At 33.2% G+C, this 24,411-nt stretch overlaps 1 protein-coding gene across 1 annotated transcript in view; it reads right to left on the reverse strand.

Moving 5' to 3' along the window:
- Positions 1 to 21,340: 21,340 nt before the first annotated feature.
- LOC128180157 (uncharacterized) overlaps positions 21,341 to 24,411 on the reverse strand; it is a 29,948-nt gene continuing 26,877 nt past the window's right edge. The window contains exon 2 of the mRNA XM_052848047.1: positions 21,341 to 21,684. Coding sequence (XP_052704007.1) covers positions 21,434 to 21,684 — 251 coding nt within the window. The 3' untranslated portion in view covers positions 21,341 to 21,433. The remainder of the gene's footprint in view (positions 21,685 to 24,411) is intronic.

Raw genomic sequence — 24,411 nt, forward strand, 5'->3', positions numbered from 1 at the left:
AAAAACTTTGTTATATACTGATTGTTATATTTATCCTTCCAGTATTTATATTAGAATGCAGAAATAATTCATTACTGATAATTGTATTAAGTTGTTCAAGATGTATAAAGATATTTTTTCTACAGTAACTTTCACTACAATGCACAATGTTTGATATGTTTATTCATTGTTACAGTAATATTCTCCGATTATTGGTAATGGCTTGCATCGTGTTATAAATCATAAAAGCTAGAGAACGTATTTTCTTTACTTTTATTTAATTAATGCCCTGTTAATTGTGACCACACGCCAGAAACACTTCACCGCTCAATTGAACACAGATCGCTGTTATCATCGCCGCTGCAATAAACCGGTCAACAGTGATACATCTTTGCAGAAAAATCCGACGAAGGTCATTAAATAGATGATTAACATAACATATCCTTTAACCATTCAATTATTGCTCTTAAAATCTAAGTTCCAACCCATTGCCTTTAATCCCAACCCCCCGATCCGGTAGCGATATATACTTCCTGATCAGAGCCGTTTAAGTGTGTTCAAAATGCACGGTTTTATGAGCAGGTCCAAGTTGCATATATTTTAATATCGATTATAAAATGCGTGTGTGTGTGTGTGTGGGGGGGGGGGGGGGTGTTAGCGTGAAGTCAACCTTTAACTTCATTTTCCTCTCTTAACATCTTTTCTTTCCAATTTTTAATATTCTCCCCCGAAAGGTATATTGTGGGGGTGGGGGGGGGGGGGGGTCGGGGGTGGGCTCTATGATAACTCAATTATAATAAACATCTTTGCTGCAGAAATAGACCCCCCCACCCGGCCCCCATGTTGACATCCAGATTAATTGCAGTCCCCTGTCCATTACTTGTTCCTGCTTACACATGCACAGCTCGATCGCACACCTGCTCTCACGTGTCGTGTGTATGTACCTTTGCTCCGTTGAACAATAGGGTGGTATAATTGGTATACACAGAACGTACCCGTTACAAAGACACGTAAGAATTCTTAGTTAATTGCAAGGTCTGTGAAAGAACAATAGGTGCTAATGAGGTATACACAGTGTGTCTGCTTGGTTCATCTCAGGCCAGCCCACTCTCATCTAAGTTACAAAAACACCCAGAGCTACATAGTAATTAAATTATTAATTCAAACAATATTAGAGGACAAATGTAAAATTATTAAAACACACATGCTGCATTTTCCTTAATTTGTGAAGGGTTCATGGATTTTTTTTAACTCTCATATTCTTATTTAGCCGTAACATACAAACACCAAATTTTGCAGATTAATTTCACCTTGGTCCACTTTTCAATGATTGAAAATCTTACATTATTAGACTATTTATTCTTTTTTTTTATCTAAAGTTGAACAATCCAATACATTTGTATAAGATAAAGTGATCACAAAAGCTTTTAAGTACGTTTACTTCAAATCCAAATTGTTCAGAGAGAGAGAGAGAGAGAGAGAGAGAGAGAGAGAGAGAGAGAGAGAGAGAGAGAGAGAGAGAGAGAGTAGTTGTTGAACATGAGTTAGTAATTGATTGACAGCTTTATATAATCTATATACAGTCAAATTTGAGTAAGTCTATTAAGAAGAAAGAATTTAAAGCCAAGTTTCCCATCTCTTATAGAAATCATCTAATCTGCAATTTTTTGTAGCAATATATTTTAGAGTCGATAATTGTCTTTCAATATCTATTATTAATTCATGAATTGACAGTATTTCCTTAAGACATCTTTTCCAATAGATATGGGATTTCATAATCAAGAAGATAGAATAAATGTTTGTAGAAATAGGCTCAGGGTGTAGCCCGAATATAAAAGTTATTTTAATCTTATTTGCCAAAATATCTGCACACAGTAGGAATAAATAGGGGAAGATTGGGTCGCTTTGGCACAGACATCCTCTGCTATGTTTGAAAAATTTTGAAAGCTGGTCTCCAGCTTGTGTGACTGATGATTCTATATTACATTGACAAGTAGATATCTAAGATTGAATGGATACTCCAAAGTTGAAAAAATCTTAACATTTGTGAATAAATTTCCATGAAACAGTATCAAATGCTTTTTAAAAAAAAAATCAATTATGAATAATACACTAAAAAATGTCCCCCCCCCCCCCCCATATGTTGCATAAGATCTTATATATCAGCTTAGTATTTTCACCAATATATCTTCCTGGAATGAAACCTGTTTGAACGAAACTACTAATTATATCAAGCAGATTTTTAATTCTCTGAGCATTACACTCATAACTTATTTTATAAGCAATGTTAAGAAGTGTTATTGGTCTCCAATTGTTTAAATACCATCTTTTGGGATACAGGTAATTATTCCTTGTTTCTGTTAGACTTAGAGTTCCTGAACTTTGCATGTATACCCATATAAAAAATATGGCAAATAATAAGAGTCCAGGCAGTGATGGATTTACAACAGAATTCTATAAAGTTTTTTGGAACAAGATAGGACATTTTGTGGTTCGATCATTAAATTTTTAATTTAAAAACAAAATGTCCTATCTTGTTCCAAATTTTTTTTATAGAATTCTGTTGTAAATCCATCACTGCCTGGACTCTAATTATTTGCCATATTTTTTACAACTGTTGTAGCTTCTTTAAAGGAAATTTCACCTTCTAAGGAGTCTCTTTGTTTATTATTATTAAGTGTTTTATTTCAATGTATGTTTAAAATTTTATTTCGATTATAGATAATGTTTTCATTTTTATTTTATAAATTCTTATAAAAACTTTTTAATTTCATTCATTCATTCAGAATTTCCCTTTGGTTTGTAATTTCTTACAAATTATCAAGTTCTCATGTGTCGTGTGTATATAATAGTGCTTGCTCTGTTGATTGTAGCATTAGGAGAACAATAGGGTGGTTTATAGGTATACACAGAATGTGCCCATTACAAAGACTTGTAAGATTTCTTAGTTAATTGCAAGGTCTGTGAAAGAACAATAGGTGCTAATGAGGTATACACAGTGTGTCTCCTTGGTTCATCTCAGCACTCTCATCTTCTAAGTTACAAAAACACACACGGCTATAGATTCTAGTAATTAAATCATTCATTCAAACACATTATTAGAAGACAAATCTAAAATTGTTAAAACATACATGCTGCATTTTCCTTAATTTGGGAAGGGTTTATGGATTTTATTTTTAACTTTCATACTCTTATTTAGAATGTTTAGACATAATATATATGTACAAACACCAAATTTTGCAGATTAATTTCACCTAGGTTCACTTTTCAATGATAGAAACTCTTACAGTATTAGAATATTAGACTATTTAATCTCTAATTGAATGTACAATGTATCTATACATGACATGTACATAATCTGGGTACATACATGTATTTACATGGATGTCAAGTTTCATTTATATCAATATCATCCTGGTCTCAATCAATTTAATTCAATTTAATACATCCTGAAAAAATTATCATGATATGCAAAAAAATTACATTGTTTCTTCAATGAAGCGTTTCTAAAAATACGCAAACCCATCGGCATTTCTTGAATCTCCTAAAACAATGTCCATGCAGTCCAGTCTTTGATAAATGCTATAATCATACAAAATTAATGCATTATTTTGTAGTAATGAGGTTAATTCTTAAAATTATTGATATTTTCATAATCTCATTATTAATCAAGCTCTGTAACTTGATACATTAATATGTTATCCTATTGGGAATGCATAACATTAAACTAAACAAGTCAAAATTTCAAAAGTCTATAAACTCGGTCAGCTATAACTAACTACATGTAATTTGCATGTATCTCTGGTATTCATTGAGTGCTCAGATGATAAGTCTTATTTGGGTCACACAAAATTGTAGATCATAATTAACACATAATTTTTGCAATAAAACAAATACTGCTATATGCTACTATGCCAGATAATCATTAACCTAATGGCGAATTTGGATTGTACATGTAGATGTACATGTAATATCAAAATACAATTTTATATTTAACTGAATAGCGCGTACTTGTCACTCAGATTTATAAAATTGATATTATGGAATCATACCAGCAGGATTTTTTTGGATCATGAAATTCAAATTATGACTGCATTGTTTTATCCATTAAGTAAACATACATGTAAATGTCAAGGAGGAGAAAAATACAATTAATGACTTAGTGGCTAATTTTCTTATCAATCTTTTTGTATTAGTGAAGATCAATTTATTAAGGTTCTAATATTTTTTTAAATATGAAGATTGAGATAACAATTATTTGCTCTAATTAATATTTATATTGACAATCAGGGAAAATGAGCTGCCAATGCACTAGCGGTATTAGAAGTTCTTGATCAGTTATCAGTTGTATTCGATACCTTATTACACCTCATAACATTTATCCAAGAATAAGGGTTGTCTGCCGCAATCTACATGTAACTATATATGTAGAACTAGTTAAACTTTTTAAATACATGTATAATTTTATCAAATACATGCCGCATATTGAGATACAATCTATGTTAATTTTCTAAATACAACTGAGACAGTTTTTTTGTCGATTAAAGAAATATGTCAATAAGATATATACATGTAGTGGATATAGTGTATTTCTTACATGTGGGTCGGGGCGGGGTTGTTAAAAATTGTTAAAATTGTTCTGCATGCAAAGGTAAACATAATCCTGACTCTTGAGATTTTCAAATGATTATACACTAACTAGAGGAGCCCAATCTCAATTTGTTTTCTAAAAATTTTACCTTTCTTACTGGCCAGCATGCACAAGCCCCTAGTAACTGCTGGAAGCAACTGTACTTGGGATATTGTCTACCCATGCAAAAAATTATCAATTATTGGGGGGACACATACATCCTCTTTTTCAAGCACAAATCAAAAAGTGAAAATTTTGGCAACATTGTTACAGTAGCATTTTCTTAATCTATTCGATAAATTAAACAACCAATATTAAAGTGTCATTATATGAACAATGGACATGTGCTCCACTCCCCAACAAATGATTGCAATAATCATTCTGACTATATATACTCCTAAAATAACCATTCAAATGTCTGGTTTCCTCCCTCCTTTTTCATAAATTAGACAGGTCTTTCAGACAAAACTATAAATATATCCACCGCCATCTTTGAAATTAAGTCTAAGAGTTTATTTCTCACAAAAACATTTTATAATCAGAACGCTAAGGTTGTGCAATTTTAAGTAGAAATTTTCAAATTTAATCTTATTTTTATTGAAAAATAAAAAAGTTAATTCTGTTTTAGTAACATCCCCATTCCTGGCTGAACCAATCACCTTGTACCGGGTAATAACAGTTTCTGTAAATTGCTTTTAAGATTAATTATGACCACTTTTAATTCAAAAGCCATTTTTATTACAATCAGTTACATCAAGAACTCTGTACATTTAAACGATGTAAACACATTGACTATTCCCCTTTGAATAAAATGTTTCATGTTATATTTTACCCCTTGTCTTAAGTCAACACAACAGTCATAGCTGCAAGATGAATTAAAAGTTTACCAGTACTTTGGATCATAATGAACTTAATTTAAGTCATTAGGGACCTACATATCGCATACCAATTTCAATAGGAGCCATCTCTCTAACTAATGCTAGTCACTAAAAACTATTTTATGACTTTTTGCAACACAACATAAGCCTGAAAGTAGAGCAATTCTCCATTTCACCAAATAATTGACAGGTACCATGCATACAAATAATCTGAAACAGTCCCTTGCTACCTTTCACTTTCACTAACTTTCTATAAAAAAGAGTTTTGTATAATACATTATGTAATAAGAAAGAATATGCAGTTCTAAAAAAAGTAAACCCCATAATGCCACTTCCATTGAGGTTTAAGAGAAAATATAACCATTTAAGTGATCCCACTATCTCCACTTCACTTAATCATCTTTCTATAAGTATAAACATGCACAGATTCATGGGGTTTAGATTTCCTTCAGTACAACATTTTTACTAAATAATCATTAAGAAGTCAATTGCTCTTCAGTCTCCTCTAATAAGAAACCTTAATTATTCAATACTACAAGTATCTTCATGATAAAATCATAACATCACATAGAAATACCCTTACATGTATACCCTCCCCCTATCTTTTGATTTTCATGAAGTGCAGCTAGATGTTAAAAACCTTTCACATATAGGATCACAAAACCTTTGGCAATTTCCTCGTGTCAATTCTCACACACACATTTGAAAACAATTGTCATAGAAACTAAAAATTGACCTTTAGATTTGTAGCATTTTACATGTATATATTTATTCATAGCAACAGACAAAGAGACATTCCATCCGGCATATGATATTTCTTGATTCCATGAAAAAGTGAGCTTATTTAAACACTAATTTTTAGTGAATATCTTATATATACTTATATAGCTATATGAGGTTTCTACTCTCTTGACAACCATGCTAAAGCAATAAGACCTACATGTATAGCTACCAGTGTGATGCATGCTTTTAAGTAAAATAAGATTAATATACAGCTGGATAGCTGCATGGTGATAATAGAATTTCATGGGAAAATGTTCATCTTTTACCTACATGTTTTTCTACATGTATATTAAATAAATATTCCAAATATATATATTTTTTGTTCATTTTGAAAATAATTTTCAAAGTAGATGTTATTTTTAAAGTCAAAGATACATTTACATATTCTACATGTTAACTGAAGGATGAGGTGATTTTCAACATGTACTAGATGTATCTAACATTATTCAAATATAACTTTTGGACAGAAGAAGCAACAGAGCAAACATGGGTTTTTTCACATTTTGTTTTCTATGATAACTTTGTTTGTCTACATGTAAACTTAATTTCAAAAATATTTTTTTACTGTAACAGAAACAAACACTTGTGCTAGGGTCATAGACCCCTTCACAGTAACTGTAATGACTGCTCTTTTGCAGGGCAAAATGACTTTATTTGGCGAAACATGACGTACCATTAAACCAGGCCCCCTGAATCATTAGGCAGGTGCTCTACCAACTGAGCTATCTGGCGCTGGTATTTAAACAGGTCTGACCATCACATTCCTTCCCCCTTAAATGATCTTCGCCCTTGAAGATCAACCCAGACTCTTCCCCTGGCAGGAGTTAACCTGTCAGTTCCAGGGGTTGGTCACGGCACCAAATGTAACAGGATGGGAGAAATAATGATGGCTGTGATTCGAACACGGGCCTCCTGATTCTCTAGTCAGATGCTCTACCAACTGAGCTATTTCGCCCCGGTATTCGAACTGGTCTGCATGACCATCACAAGTACTTAAACTTCACCATAATTGATCATATTTCCCTGCAAGAGAGCAGTACCACTCTTACAGTAAAGGGGTCTATGAGGTTTATTGAAACCCTATTTCAAGTTATTGCATTTCATAAATTGTAATTACTTAAAATAACAGTTTAATGATCATTCCTGCTGTTAATCAACTAGCTGCACTTAATAACTTAATGAAAGTTTACTGATCTATTTTCATTTAGTATAATTTTCATAAAAATATGGATTCATGGCAGTTATGATTTGTATTCATATCAAACTGAAACATTTTTTTTTAAAAATTGCTGCCATATAACATGTATAATTCATATTAGTTTATATATACTTATTAAATTTATCCTCATTATTGACATATAAAAACCAAGACAATAAAATCAGTATATCGTATAATAAATCAAAAAATGGAAAGGGATAAACCTTATTTACTTATGTAATATATATAACATTTGCTATATTAATTCCAGGTTCTATGACATGTTGCAATCATAAAGTTTTGGTTTTTTAATGTGCAAAAAAATCAGTCTAATATGAGTGTAAATATGTTCAACATTTAGGGGTGTATTCATCATTAGGGATCAAACCCATGCAGACCAGTAGAAGTAATAGGGGGGGGGGGGCAGGGGTGAATTTCTAGGGAGGGAGGATGAAAAACAATTTAAAGGGGTATTTAGCACATTAAGGGGAAGGTGTGTGGGGTGTCTTTAGGTATCTTAATTGGGGTTTTCTCTTAATTATTTCTTTTAACTTGGAAACGCATGCACTTACACTGGGAAGTGTATGAAATAGGGTTTGCCAGAAATTAGCAATGTTAACAGTGGTTAAGTTGCTAGCTATAGCTCTCAGAGAAGTTCAAACAGTTTGCAGTTACTACTATAAGATATACCCAATTTAAAATGCCATGTTAAATGTCAACATACACTTGCCTCGGAAGTATATATGGATCTTCACCACGCTTCGCGCTTGTATACAACAGAGTTTATGACCACTGTTCGCTGATGCAGCCGTTGTACAATATATTCACCATTACACTGCAGTACTGGGCTGCGTTTTACAAAAGAAATTACGACTTACGACCAAATTAATGAATGCTAATTAATCACCAACTAATCAATGAATTATTCTTATGGCTGGAAAATATGATTATGGGAATTGAAATATTTGTAAACAAATGGTTTTATGTCAATTTTGTTCTTTAAAGATCATTTTACAAGGCTGTAAATATTTACGACTTTGTCGTAAGTTCTTTTGTAAAATGCAGCCCTGTACTCCAATATATGGTCGAGGATACACCTGTACACTAATGTAAAAAAAAAAGATCTTTTTTCTGAGACAACAACCGTCACCGCAGTTCCGCCGGCCTTATAACAATGTTCTGATCTATTTCTAGAATATTTTAAAATATTTTTTTTAAATGAAATAACTTCAAAACAGACAGTATCGTGTATTAGCTTCCCCAGTTGCATGTTCTGATTTTAGTCAACACCTGTCGTAGTCTTAAAAGCGCTTACTGTTACGTTATTATCAGTCTGGAAAGAACAATATGAAACAAACACGATGCAACATTTGAACAAGAGTCACAGTGTTTGGACTGAATCATGCATTTGTAAATTGTTTCTCGTGTAAATATTTTCCGAGAATCTAATTTTCGATGCCGTGAATCAGTTCACTAAACATCACCTTCAAAGAATTCATTTGCTGTAAGTACAAAATAAGGGATTGTAGATTTTTGCGTGTGAAACTTGCTATCGTAGTCATTATATACTCATAATATCACGAGTTCAACACAGAACCCCAGACAGTATATATATGTTGTAGATTGATATTGAATAGGCTAACTGGTCCAGTTTTATTTTGCTGTTTGTGATTTTTTCCTAATCGTTTTGCTGTTGAAATATTTTCACCTTTAAAACTTCATTGCCAGCAAAATTTTTGATTGAAACATTACAGACTACATGTAATACGTCCTAGCTGTCGAAAATCTTGATAAATACCACATCTTGCCATTGCAATGTGAAAGTCACAATTAATTTAGGATAACTTATAAAATTAATTAATAAGTAGACTTTGTGAGAATACATGAACAGGTACTTTCCAACAATTGACATTAGGTTAGTTAAGTTTTCACCTGGGCTGCTATATATTTTCCTTGATTTTTAAATGCTAATTTTAAGCATAAACTAGCTAATATGGAAATATTATACAGATTTATTCAAACAACCAAAAATAAAAATCACTTGCAACCTGGTCTGTCACAAAGAGATCCATCATACATTTGATGAGTAAATTCAACTTTATTTGAAAATTGCCTAGTAAAAAATTGTAAGGTATATCAGCTATGCAATCGGCCTTATATCAGACATTAAGCAGATTCTATTACTTCATTTCAAATTAATATTTTGTGGGTTTTTTTACCCCATTATCATTACTTTAGTAAATATGGGGGAAAAAACCCAACATTAGCATTAAATATGGGGATAAAAACCCCATCTGATTTTTTTCGGGAATGGTGGGTTTTTTTTCCCCATAAAAAACTTCATGGGGTTTCTTGCCCCATGGGGTTTATTGCAAAACCCCATGGGGTTTGCATGGGGTTTTCTGTGGGGTATTTTTTCCAAACTAAAATCCCATGGGGTTGGAACTTTTAAGTTCAAATATCTAAAAAACTATCTAAAAATGTTTCAATTTTTTTTCCATAAATTTATTTAGAGTAAAAAACCCCACCATTTGGTACTAAACTTTGGTCGATATTGTGAATGGAAAGGGGTGCGCAACGCCGGAAAAATGTCCATTCCGAAGTTGTCCGTCCCACTGTTAATTATATAGACCATATTATACTATCTATGACATGAAATGTTAAGATTATTGATTAACTGAAAATTCACTGCAAACAGTTCAACCCCAAATTGCACATAAAGTGCTGCTCATGTGTATTATCAAATGGGAAGGGATCTCATCCCTCAGTTATGAAAATAATAATTTTTAAATGTATTACCGGAGTTTGCATGTGGCCTTCATTTTTAATTAAACTGGTACAAAACAGTGTCATTTAGGGGCAAACACTTGGTGCGGGTATTACTGTATAATGACAGCATCTAGTAAATTTTTTCGAACGTTTACGATTCTGACACCGCATCTTACCAGAATGACGATGACTTTGAAATCGAGGATAACGACATGTATACCAACGCCCAAAACCACAATGAAACTTAATGTAGGAGAAAAAAGCTTACGAAATGTTAAAGATTACATCACTTCGAGGGAGAATATCAGGGACTGAGAGCAGTAATTAAATTTTATCCATAACATGCTGCAATGTTCAGTGGAGCCAACAAAATTGAAACTCCCTATACAAAAGAATGGAACCGATGTTTCTACACGACTACAACATGGCTTCAACGTCAGGAGTCCTTCAGTTTACAGAGACCAAAAAAAAATTACAAGAAGTCCCGTATAGAAGAGGGGATTGATGACCAACGAGATGCTGACTTGATGGATATTACAAAGTTTACTAAATTCAACGATGGGGTAAAATTCGTATTACTGGTTATCTACAACCTTTTCAAAATATGTCTGGCTTAGACCCTTGGAAAATAATCAGGGTTCATCCGTAGAAACGGTACTGGGTGATGTTCTCTGTGGGGACCGTATTCTGAACGCACAAAATATTAACAGGCATATACTAGAAAAGCTTCAACGATTCGCTAACACTTATAATCAAAGAACTCAAAAAAAGAGATATCCGGGCTCATTTGATGTTTATTGAGAACGGTTTCATGATATGGCATTATTACAGACTAAATAGACACATTGAGTCATTATTAAAGAATTAATAAGTTTATTAAGGTCTTCCGTTTCCAACGGAAGACCTTACTATTATTCTGAAAAATTTTCAAATTTCTTATTATTTTTTTTTTTCTTCTAGACGCCAACTTTGATCCTTAATATCTCGCTCGTTTGTTCACCGATTGTTTTGAAATTTTCAGGACTGACAACATGCCGCGTGATGTTGTCGTTGCATATTTTAGTTGAGAAAAATTCCCATCCGGTTTTGAGTTATTCCCCTTTTAGTAAAATTTAACGACTTCTTTTGTCCAGGGGGGTTTAGCTATAACGATGACTGGCAGAGTCTCAAAGATGGGCTGGTTTGGAAGCTAATACATTGAATTTGTGCGAGATAGATTTTATTTATTATTTAAATGCAAATAAAAGGGGTGGTATAGATGTTGAAACAAAGGTAAGAAAAAAATTCAAAAAAATTCGCGTATTTTCCGTGTTAGTTTTTTACCTGATAAAAATTTGTTATAACATGTATTTTAAAAGATCTTGGTCTTACCAAGACCTTTCATTCGGTATACAGAAAAAGGGGCTGGCCCCTATAATTAGGGAGTTAGATGCGTCAAAAGTTTCTTGTCAATAACTTGTAAAGGAATAAAAATTTCTAAAGCATTATTGAAGCAAAGTTGTAAAGAAATTAATTTTGAATCCTTCCGTGGTATTCAATTTAATGTTTTCGTAATTTATAGCCAGTATTTGCAGAAACAATTGTTGTCAGTTCGGTCCATTTTTGTGGGGGTGTGCACGTTTAGGAGGTTATGAAAGGGCTTTTTGTAATGCACTAACTGATACATGCAGCGCGCAAAAATAATTCTACATAAAGTTCCCAAATGTTTTTATTCATATGTACATATTCATTTCATAAAGATGAACCTCTTTGACCTTATTTTTGTTGTTTGTTTCATAACTGTGCCCCTTTTTATATTTAGATGCATTACGAGACTCAGGTAACCGATCGATAGAAGAGTCGCTAGCTGTATTCAGGCCGTCGCCTTGACGACAGTGCATATGCTTGTAGAGCTGGACGTACACACGTTTAACGCCCCACTGTGTTACTGTAACAGAGACATTTTGAATTGTTTCAGTACTGGGAGATGTGTTAATAAAATTGTTCGAATGCATGGTAATTAAACTCAACTTTTCTACAGTACGTATACACGGCCGTCATATAAAGCACAATGTGTATTACTGACATGACAAATGTACGCTGGCAATTTAAACGAACGCAGGATTGCTCCCGATAGAACATTTCTTTTAACTGATTTCCGATGGATATAATATTATCATCGTGGAGATGATTTTAAAAAGTGAACTTTATATTCGTATACGATAATATTTGAATCCAAACCCGCTATTTTTAAGTAACGGTTATTAGGGATATTAATTATGACTTGCCCCGCGTCTCACGTTTTTTACTTGCAATGCATCTACAAACGAAAATACCAAACAACCTTCGGCAGCAATTTATAAATTATTCATTACATACTAGTACACAATATTAAAGAGATAATTAACTAAATTTTGCTTTATAATTGTACTCGCTATCTTCCGTGGAAATAATGGCATGGAAAAAATGTTGTTCAATGTTCATCAAAAACGATGTGTAGCCTTAGCAATCGAAAATAATTAACAAACTGTATATTGATAGATTGACACATTAACAAACATTCAGACCCGCAATGTATTTTTTGCAAATTCTATAAAATGTAGACTCAATAAGTGAATTTTTCCGTTTGGGGTATTTTGAATCACATGTGTACGCTATGTGTACATGTACATATAGATTAATAGCCATATAGATAAACACTTTCAGTGTTGAATTTTTAAAAGATATTTTGTATTTGCAAAGCAATGCAATGCAAGGGCTATTAAATTCGAACAATGTACATACGGTAGGGATCGAACTGATACTGGTTCTGCTTGTTCTACAAACAGCGAATGAAATGCGAAGTATTAGGGTGTCATTTTTTAAACAAAGAAGTATTGCTCTCTTAAAACCTTGCATTACTAAACAAAGTATTTCATCGGAAGCATTATTAGTTACCTTAGCTGCATATATGTAGCTCTCCGTCTGGTAAAATTGAGTACCATCCGAAATTTTTCTTACAAGGGCTATACAGACATTAACTTAGAATTTGCCGCTGTTCATAAATTCATTAAAAGACGCGCAGATTCAAGTGGTTATATGTCGTTTGATATGGGATTTATGATGTCTATTTATATTATTTTAATTAAGGACAGACGAGACGTTCCTCAATTTTATATAATTTTCCTTGATATTTCATTCCTTATTTATTAACATTTAAACCTGTTAATTAAAAAAAATTTAGAGTACATTACCAGGCTCGTTTTGGAGCTAGAATATTTCGAACTTTCCTTAAAATAGCACGCAAAATGCATTTGAATGCTAATAAGTAAAGTCATACTATATATTTTAATTTGAACACTTTATATTCAAACCAAAAAAATCATATTACATAAAGATTTAATTATGAAATAACAAAGTGGAAATCTTCACATTGTGGAGATAAGAAAAAATGGAAGATACATGAAGGTCGCGTCTGACCTTAATATTATACAATCAATAGCTTTCCAAAAAGCTTGCCTGACTACCCAAATTTATTCAATGGAAGCATGCATGTATCAATTAGGCTATCTTATAAGAAATGAAATTTAATTTTCGCTGCGGATCATAAATTATTAAACTGAACGTGCAGAGTTTAGAAGCAATTTCAATCTTTTTCTTCGATCGAGTGCATGTACCTGTACATCACTGGAAATTAAATCATTTCGTTATTTTAAATCATTTTAGGAATGTACATGTATCCAGAGGCGGATCCAGCAATTTGAAAAAGGGGGGGGGGGGGGGGGTTCCATTTGATAAAAACCAATATGTGCAAAATTCATCATTTGTCAATAAACAAGGACTTTTTGAACGTTTTCCGTGCGTATACAACTGTATTTGATAAACATTTATCCCATCACTATTTAATTCACATCTATTTCAACAGCAGAGTGCACTGCATTATTAAGCGTTTTGCCGTTTAGGTTTAGATAAGGAAGATTTGCATAATATCTAACCTAAAAAAACTCAAGTCTCCAGCAATGAGAAAGTGCGTCTATGTTTGATAGAAAAGAAACACTAAGAAACAAAAAATAACTCAGAATATTTACGACAAACTATTATAAAAATTGATATTTTGGTAATTTTTTTATGTCTTTGATATTTATAAATTCTGAACTGTTTATCGATTTTGATGTTTTAAATAAAGGTCTAAATGATAGGATATGACAAAAGAATGGGAATAATTTATCTGCTGAATAAATGATGCGTGTGTAATACAATGGTAAAAGCTATTGTCGTCCCAGGGAACTTGATGTGACCTCTGTAATGGGTGCGCTACATCATCTGGCACTAGTACAAATGCGATCATATTTAGAAAAGTTTTGGAAAGGTGGGCATTTTAAATAAAAGTAAATATTCCAATTATATGAATTTATATTTGTTTTAATTAATCCAAACTGATGATTCTTTGTTAATGATGATAATCCAACACAAACTATTACTTACATTGTACTACTTAGACAATGTGTATTATCTTGTTGCGATGACACCTCTCCCCTTTTTTTTTTGACCTTTCAAATATGGCAATCTATTTTTAAATCAGGATTACACACGTGCAATGTGAAAAGCCCTTTTAATTGAACACTCTTGCTCATTGTTGCTTATTACATCCCATATAACGTTTTCATCAATTATGAATATAAATGTTGACACATTAAAGATGCATCGTCAGGCAATTATTAATTCAAGCTTGTGGGTGCCCAACCCCCCCCCCCCCCCCCACCCCACACACACTTTTTCTCACAGCAACTAATTTTTTAAAAATTTACTTATAAGAAATTGAATTATCAAGGATGTAAAAAATTTATATAAAAATAAGGAAATTAGGATTGAAATTGAAGTTATATACATACTACGCCAGCCCCCCCCCCTCCCCTCCCCCCCCCCCCCTCCCCTCCCCCCCCCCCCCCCCCCGGATTAGGATTTTGAAGATTTTGGGAAAGTCTTTTTTTTTTTTTTTTTTTGCTTGTCAAGATTTTTTGGATGAGTCTGCCCCCCCCCCCACACTTTCAAAAAGGATGCTACGTGTCTGCATAAAGATAACAATATTCAAGGGCCTTCCGTCATTTTCAAGCCATGATAAACATGATAAAAAGGACTCTCAAAATAAGAAAATAGACGCAAAGTAAACTGCATTCACGGCATATGTTCACATTGTATGATGTGTCTCAAAATTCCTATTTTGGACTCGTCCACTATATAACTACGAAAAAATTAATGAATGAGACATTCTGATTCTGGTGCGGAGTCTTGTAAATGAAATTTCCATTGATCTGAATGGATTTTTCCGTGAGGGTCGGGGTAGGTATAAAAACAAATTTAATCGTTCAAAGTTTTGAATTGTTAACAACGATATATAAGATCGAATGTTTTAGAACGATTTATAAATCCAAAATACAGTCATTTTTAATCGGTTGACGCGTGAGCATATGTATTAAGTAGGCGGGCATCCTTACACCCTATTAATTGAAGACAAATGAAATCGCGTCCAGCAGAACTCCCTTGCATTTTAGTGTATGTTATTATGAATTTATGATTACGCTAATACACAATTTTGTTGCGATGACCCCCCCCCCCGGCCATTATACCTATTTTTAAATCAGGATTACACACGTGCTTGCATGTGCAGAAGACAATCTGGAACTTAACTGATAACTATATCATCTCTTTGGAAATTTATTTCTCCGTAAGCAAATACGTGTAGTAACTGATACATGCAATTGTGAAAACCATAGAGGAATGCATGATCTGCGCATAATAACTAACTGCTTGATACAATATTTCTTTTTTCCAACATGTTTTAAGTCAATGATAATATGAAAATATATGCTTGACTTCATATCGGAAATTACTCATTTTCTTTATTCCCCTTTTCAATAAACAAAACAAACCAACGGACCAAATTGATCCAGATAAATATAATTATCAAAAATAAACCTAAAAAAACAAACTACACTTTCATCCTTCACCCACAATATTGCCTTTTCGATATTTGTCATCGTGGTAGATCCGTGTAACAATCTATTAAGTAGGTGCTTGCACGACATAGAACCGGCCCTTGCTGATCAACGTTTTCATTAACGCATATAAAGGAAAAAAATATTTAGATTTTTTCTTGGATTTATTTTGATGTAAATAAAAAAGAGAAGAAATTAGTTCTCAGTCTCACTTTATGCTTGTTTGTTAGCGGTTAATCTAAGTTCATTTTGTATATCCTTTTGTAATTTAAAAATATGTGATGTAAATCTTTTTTCCATGCAATATTTCGTATAAAACAACGAAGAGTAGTATCTTGAAACTTCATTCAAAATTTTATTAGACCTTTAAATTGTAAAATGCTAACATTGAAAATTGTGCCCAATTTCTGTTTTTGTTTAGGTAAAACTTTATTGATTAAAAAAAACTGATTCTTTGAGACAAAATAAATTGACATAATCAGTTTGACATTCTCTAAGTGCAGGTCTGTAGCTCTTAGTCTGAAAGAGAATCGGATGGACGACCTAGGACCCAGATCGTCCATCCAAATTTCTTGAATATTGCCATTTCTTCCGTACGCGGACGCATGTTGGCCGAATACTCACCGAGACTAAATGGTTCGTATTTTAAGTTTTAACTGCGTTTAAAGGTAATATTGGAATTCCGATAATTTTGAAAATGATTAATTAAATAAAAATGGTTAAAATTACCGTTAAATTACCGGCATCGGTCTTCCCCATGCGCGAATCTAGAAGAGTAGGGTGAGGGTTCCAGACCCCACCTCAACCCCCGCAAAATTTCTTTCCATTACATGTACAATATAAAATTACAAAAATATGCCTCGGACATCCCCAGGCAAACTCAAATAACCGTCAGACACTCAACCCCCACCCCAGGAAAATTTTTCTTATCCGCGCATGCCCCCTCCCCCCCCCCCCCCCCTCAAAAAACAAAATTATTCTTCAGAACCCCCTGTAAAATTTCCAGGATCTCCGCATACATTCTAAAAGATTCATTGGCCCTTGCTTTTGATAAAAAATGCGAGTAAAATGTTTGGTCTTTTTCCGTTCATACCGGGCATACCCACTATGTGATTATAATCGTCGTCCATATTCTGTCTATATTGAGTCAATAATGATGATTAGATAAGTTTCTCAAAATAAAATGCACATGCAAAAAAACAACATGCGGCGAAACAAACTTCAGACAACTTTTAAAGATCTGTATTTGCTTATATACATGTACTGTTTCTTTTACACAGTGTTTATACATCTAATATTGCACCATGGTCAGGTATCAATTTTTGTATTACGTCACAAGTATGACGCAGCTACGACGGAAGACCTAATCGTTGCTTGCAACGAGCTCGTCTCTAGTTAATTTTATATGTTTATAAGAATGTTTATACATATTTATATTTGTATCGTAAATGTTTTAAATCGTGGGAGGGTCAGATATTCAACACTTTAACTTAGATTAACTGTTGTATAATTTTGTAACAACTCCCACTACAATTTGACTGTGTATTTTCTGCTTAATAACGGAATGATCTAGGCTACAAATGTAAACAATGTATTCCACCGCTTAGCAGCATTACATTGCAAACTCGAAGTACTTAGAATATTACAGAGAAAAAGAGTACCATGTGATGCCTAAATATATCAGATGTAAACTTAAAGTGACCGAATGGCATGCTATAAATTCTATGTTCTCCTTTAAGTTGAAACTTCATTTTTGTGCAGAGAACGATATCAACGGTTGCTCAGTCAACATCCGGTATCGTGCACCATATCTATAGCCTGGCCATTAGACAACGATTTCAACGGTTGCTCAGTCAACATCCGGTATCGTGCACCATATCTATTGCCTGGCCATTGCTTACACAATGAACCTTGCTAATAAAACTTTTCACAGTACTATCGATATTGAACCTATAAATGTTACTCCAAGAAATAGAGAGGAAATTGTTTATATGTAATTGTACAAGAAAAAACAGGCTTAACTTAAGGACGACGGACCCAGTTCCATTTGCTCTGATAAATTGCACAGCTAAAAGGAGTGATTGTTACGAACATCAAAATTTCAATATTACATAAAAATCGCTAAAAGTCAATGAAAAATCGCTTATGACGCAATATATTGCTGAAAGTCATCAATACACACTTTATGTAGCGCAAGTTGTAACTGAACTTTATATAATTTAACATGCCAAAATACGCTTTTCAATTTTTTTAACATGCAAAAATATCTTTGAGGGATGTCAAGTATGTGGTGAGTTTTATATTAGTTCAAGTTAATTATAACCATCGACATAGGTTAGCTTACAAAATTTGAGCGAGTGAACAAATAATTTACATTTCGATCCTCTTCAATACTCGTATTAAAAATAGAGTAAAACCGCCACTGTGCTTAAGTTTTGAAATATTTTATCATACGCATATGTTAAGCATACATAGTTGTTTTGTGTCATAAATCAACCTCTAAATAATGTACTTGAACTTTTTCTTAAAGTTTGCGCAGTACTTCCCATGAAAAATTGAAGAAAAATAACGCCAAACCGCACTTTGACTTGTGTACCCATCAAAACAAAGTCGATGACATGGTTATTTTTTTAAAAAGATATTAATTCAAAATAGGGATGTCAAATCGGTCAATTTTTAGTACTCGGTTACTCGGACGTTTTTCCGATCGAGTACCCGGGTACTCGGTAAAAGTGTAAATAAATATGAACACGTACATTAACAACTGTAAAACCTTGGTCTTCAGTTCTTTTAAAATATTTCCAGACCTTTGAAGTCGATGGCGGCATTTTAGGTCTGCTCAATTTCTCTATTGTGTGCTATCTAATTTATATAATAGACTATATAAACGATGTTCTGTGAAAACAAATCATTAAAGTAAGCCAAAAATAATGGTAGAAGACAGCCAAAGGTGAGAAAAGCTAGGTAACAGGTGCTTGGTCACGATAATTACTATATAAACACTACCATAGGCGATAACGGTCATTTAGCATATTCAGAGGCGTAGGAAATCCAAATTACTGTATGTACAAGTGCAATGGACATTTTAAGTTTTAAAACCGATGTTTTAATGCATTATTAAATAAACTTAGTAATATTAAAAAAATATACATCCGAGTAACCGAGTACCGATTTTAGTATTCGATACTCGGACGTTCGATCGAGTACCCGGTTAACCGGGTACTCGTTGACATCCCTAATTCAAAATCATCATATGTGTTATATTTTAATTTGGATAGAAAATCTATTGCGGAATTTGTTAAAAAAATAATTTTTCTCTCACAAGAACGTCTTTTCCAATTATGTTCCATTGAAAAAATGAAGCAACACAAACATATTTTGAAATGATCCCTACTGAAAATCTAATTCGATATTTATTAACTCGTGCAAAATTTTCATGGAAACACTACCGTAGAAGTAAATCGGGTTCGTCGTCCTCAAGTACATGTATGTGTATATGTTCAATAATTTCTTCTTTGCCAGTAACTATTTTGCGTCGAAAAAAATACATAATAAAATTAAAATACATTGAGGACATTTCTATCAAATAAATCCACTACAAGTAATTAATATAGTAAAATTCAGAAGATCGTTATGCATACAGTTAGTATATGACAATTAAAAAAACATACAAACTTTGTATAACTCTTTAAATAGCATTTTAAGCCAAGTGTGACGATAGTTCTCACTGCGGATCATCATCCTTGGCTAGCAAATAATTCTGGAGAGCCAACATGGCTGAACGCTCTTACAGTAAACAGTTTGTAAGATTCTTATAAGTTTATGTTAAGATGCACAGGGTCACACGTGTGATTTAGTATTTTTATAAAAAAGTTTCCGAAAGCAAATATAGTTTTGATAACAATGACAGGCCTTGACAGTCACCTGAGTCCCATATCTCTTAGATTGACATGTCAAAGTCTCATGGTTGCATTTTTAGCTTCATTTTAAAGTCTAATTATACCTTAACCTAAGACTCCTCTAACTGTTACTCTACTTTTATTGTTTGATGTTTGAAAAATATTCCAAAAAAGGGGGTTGGGGGTTCAAGAGTCGGTGGAATTTTGGATTATCTATACCTTAGCTCCAGGGGCCAAAATATTTAATAAGAGACCTGAGGGCATTTTATGGTCAATCTTTTATCATATTCACAGTTTCCTTTATAACGCACACAAAATGCATACAGCTCATTTTATTTAAGTATACAATGTACAGGATATAAGCAAAGTTTTTTTTAAAATAAAATATTTATTTAATTCATTATTGCTAAGTGACAATTTACCAAACAGTTTTCAAGATGAAGTTTGAATTTTAAATGTATGACACACAGCAGTTACCCTTACTAAAAATATATGTTTTTTATCCCCTTTCCAGATAAAGAAGCTCAACTTCTGCCCTATGGCCTGAGCAGAGAATTTCACAATTTAACATCAGAACAGTATAAAAAAAAACAATGCACGACTTTGTCTCCCATGATTGTGATAGTACAGAATAAAAATATTAAATTAATACATTTTCACTATTCGTCCATATTGGCCACGCACAAGGGCCTGAACGCCAGTAACCCAGGGACAATGACTTTCACAATTTAAGTAGAGGACTTCATGGACATCTTTAGCTTGCATTTTATTTTTCTCAAATATATATGGGAGTAGATGTTTTTAAATTTCATTCATTTTTACTATATGGTCATATTGTCCCTGCCCTAGGGCCTTGAACCCCTGACCCAGGGGTCATGAATTTCATAGTTATGGAAGAGGGCTTCATAGACATCATGCATTGTTTTATCCCTACATGATTGTGTGGGAGTAAATACATATGTATTTTTTTTTTAAAATTGGCTATTTTGCATATTTTGCCGCACATGGGGTGGTAGGTTTTCATAATTTAGATTCCTCTTACCATAGAGATGCTTCACATCAAAAACTGTAACAACTGTCCTTGTAGTTTTCAAGATGATGTTAAAAATGTAGAATTGTTAACGAACAACGCACAACGCACGACGACGGACGAAGACCAATTGCAGTAGGTCACTGAGTGACTCATGCGACCCAAAAAATCAACATTGAACATTCAAGACAAAATCATAGACATGTGCAGTAAAAATCCTTTAGATTTTGAAAAATCTCGAAAATGTAGTTTAGTTCTATCAAGTTTTCAAACTATTACACAGCTCCATGTGTTGCGATAACAATGACCAGTTTTAAATTTGTGATTCAACTGTTTTCATTACACCTCCACAATTCACAAAAACTTCATCTTCAAAATAGGCGTTTGAATTGCACATGCTCATCAAAAATCTGCTGAACTCCTCCATAACAAGTCCATGACATACAGGGTTCGCATTCAGGATAAAAATCTTCTGGAGGGTTGATTCTTTGCTTGTGGTATGTTCTATCACGGCTTCTGCCAACGCTTTCGCATAATACCTTATGACTGGTTTCGATTTTGTGTCTACAAATACAGAACATTTTCAAAATATTAATATACTGAATTGTTTTGTAAAAGAAATCCCCCTTTCCAATCTAGGAATGAAAACTTCAAATTGTGAAGTCAGCGGCTTACATAGATGTTATACGAATAGCGGCGAGAAATGTTGAGGACACTGTACGTAGTGTCCAGTTTACAACTAAGTACCTTCAATATCATTCTCACTTATCATAGTATGTAAATTATTCGAAAGGATAATATTTTTTTTTCTATGTAATTAACAAATTAAATTTCTGTAAGGTTTCGCTTCCTAACCCTTGTTGGTCAAGATTTTAATCAACTGAATTCAACAATAAATTAGAGGGATCTTGTTAAAGGATTTTTATCACGCTCTCAAAAAATATATTTACATCTACCGAGTATGATTCTCTCCATTCCTTACGGAAACTTATTTTTAGAGGAACATAGTCACGATCTTGGTCAAAAATAATTTTTCCGTTTTTGTTGTTTACAATGCTTCCGTAAGGCATTTCTTATGTTCAACCAAAATTTGTGTTTCAGTCGTGAATTTTGTGTTATAAGCACATGCAGTCTACAATTGTTTGTCATGACACGCGGTGATAACGAATAGTGTTCATTTTCAAAAGTTAAAGGGAAAATTACGAAACGGAAGCATAGCAAACACGGAACTCTTAAAAAAAGAAAAAAAAGAGATATGACCAGAAGCCATGTAGGGGTAAGCATCCTCTGCTAACTGGATACACCCGCCGTGTGCACCTTGCTCTTTGTCGTAATCGAGAAAAACGGAAAAATCAGTAGACAGTTGCGTGATTTATTATGGTCTAACTATTAGTAAGTAAAACGTCAGTCAGCATGCGACCAAGTGGAAGCTTTGTTTACGTTTTGAATGCTGAAGTGTCCAGTTTTAGACCCAAAAGAATGCAAGAAACTATTTATTTATAGTATTAACGAATTAGAACATAGAAAAATCAGCTTGAAAACAGAATGTTTACTGGTATATTGAACCAATGTAAACAAAAACAGTGCACGGGCCTTGTTTACATAACAAAGAATTGCGAACCCTGTATCTTGCTAATAACTCTACAACTGACATGAAAATTTTCGTTGATTAATAGAAATGCATTTCTAAAGAATTATAAACGCTAAAAATAGAAGAATGAAATTTGACCAAAATCGTGCCCATGCCTCTTTATTTCACGCATGTCCCTTTAATTCACACAGCTTTATAGAAACTGACATGACTGAAATCTACACGCCCCGATCATCGATTGGTCGAAACCTACAGCAACCTAAGAAATATCACGGACTGCTAGAAATAATCATGATGTCAGACTCAAATTCCCATTCGCGATTTGTTTATTTCTTTTAGCTAACGTACTGTTGTATATTAAGGGGGAAGTGTGGCCATCTTTTACATTTGAGGATAAGAATGTAAACATTTTACGAACTGGCTTGTTTCTGCCCAAAACTAACCAAAGACATAAAAGCACTGAACACGAGATTCTACATGTTGTTTTGTATGCAAATTATGCATATACAAGAACAGGACAATGTATTTTTAATCACTTAAAACAGCTGTCAAACTGCGCAGCTACGGACTTAAAGATTTAATAATCTGACAAAATATGAAAGGGGTTCATTGCTGTCCTCTCTGCAACCATTTGTTGAATTTTGCACATTAATGTGGAAACTGGGTACCCTATTTTTTACCAGTCGGCATGGGATCTAATTTTAGAACAAGAAATTCCAGGCTATACTTAGAACTCCTGTGTCTATTGAGGCACATTGACGTTATATTTACATCGATAAAAATAAATGTCAAATCAAAACAATCTGGATTGAATGTGACAGACATCTCTGTACCAGTTCCAATTGTAAGTATGCTTTGTGCCAAATTTGGTTGAAATTGGCCAGGTAGTTTTAAAGAAGCAAGTAAGGAATGTTCCTGCGAGCAACCGTTTGAGTGCACCATAAAGTAGACTAGAGGGATAGTTGTTCTTTTCTATCATTTCCAAACATTTCATCAAATTCTATTTAACCCTATATGAAAATTTCAATAGACATATAATTATACTTAAATTATACTTCAAAAAGTCGCTATTATTGTGATTTTTTTTTATCAAATTAAAATGGAAATAAGTAAAATCAATCATTTCAAATATAAATACATCAATCTTAAAGCAATTAAGGGACGAAAAAAATATATGGCACTTGGGGACTTAACCCGGGATGCGTGGATCAATTTTATAACAAATTTCATATTCGAAAGTTTTGAGAGGGTCTCTATGGAATAAATCATACAAAATTCAAGTCAACAAAAATTGAAATTTTAGGTTTTTCATTTTGTTCCGGTGACGAACGGAAGTGTCGATGTTTGGATATGCGAGAGACACTGCAGCTGTGGACTCTCTGCCATCCCTGAGAACTTGAAAGTTTAATCTTTTATATTTATTAAAAAAAAAAAGCCCCAAACAAAAACAAAAAATCTGTAATATCTCATGGCCGGAACTGACGATCCAAAAAATGATCGACAATTTATGTTTAAAATAAGTTCTGAAAGTTTCACGATAATTTGCTGAAGCGTTTTTGAGAAGACGTGACCAAAAAAATTTATTAATAATAGTGGAAAAGAAAGCAATAACAATAAGGTCTTCCGTTGAAACGGAGGACTTTAATTTAAAAAAAAGGAACAAGAGGCCCATGGGCCACATCGCTCACCTGAGCAACAAT

Source organism: Crassostrea angulata, chromosome 4 (assembly GCF_025612915.1).
Source record: "Crassostrea angulata isolate pt1a10 chromosome 4, ASM2561291v2, whole genome shotgun sequence".
NCBI lineage: Eukaryota > Metazoa > Mollusca > Bivalvia > Ostreida > Ostreidae > Magallana > Magallana angulata.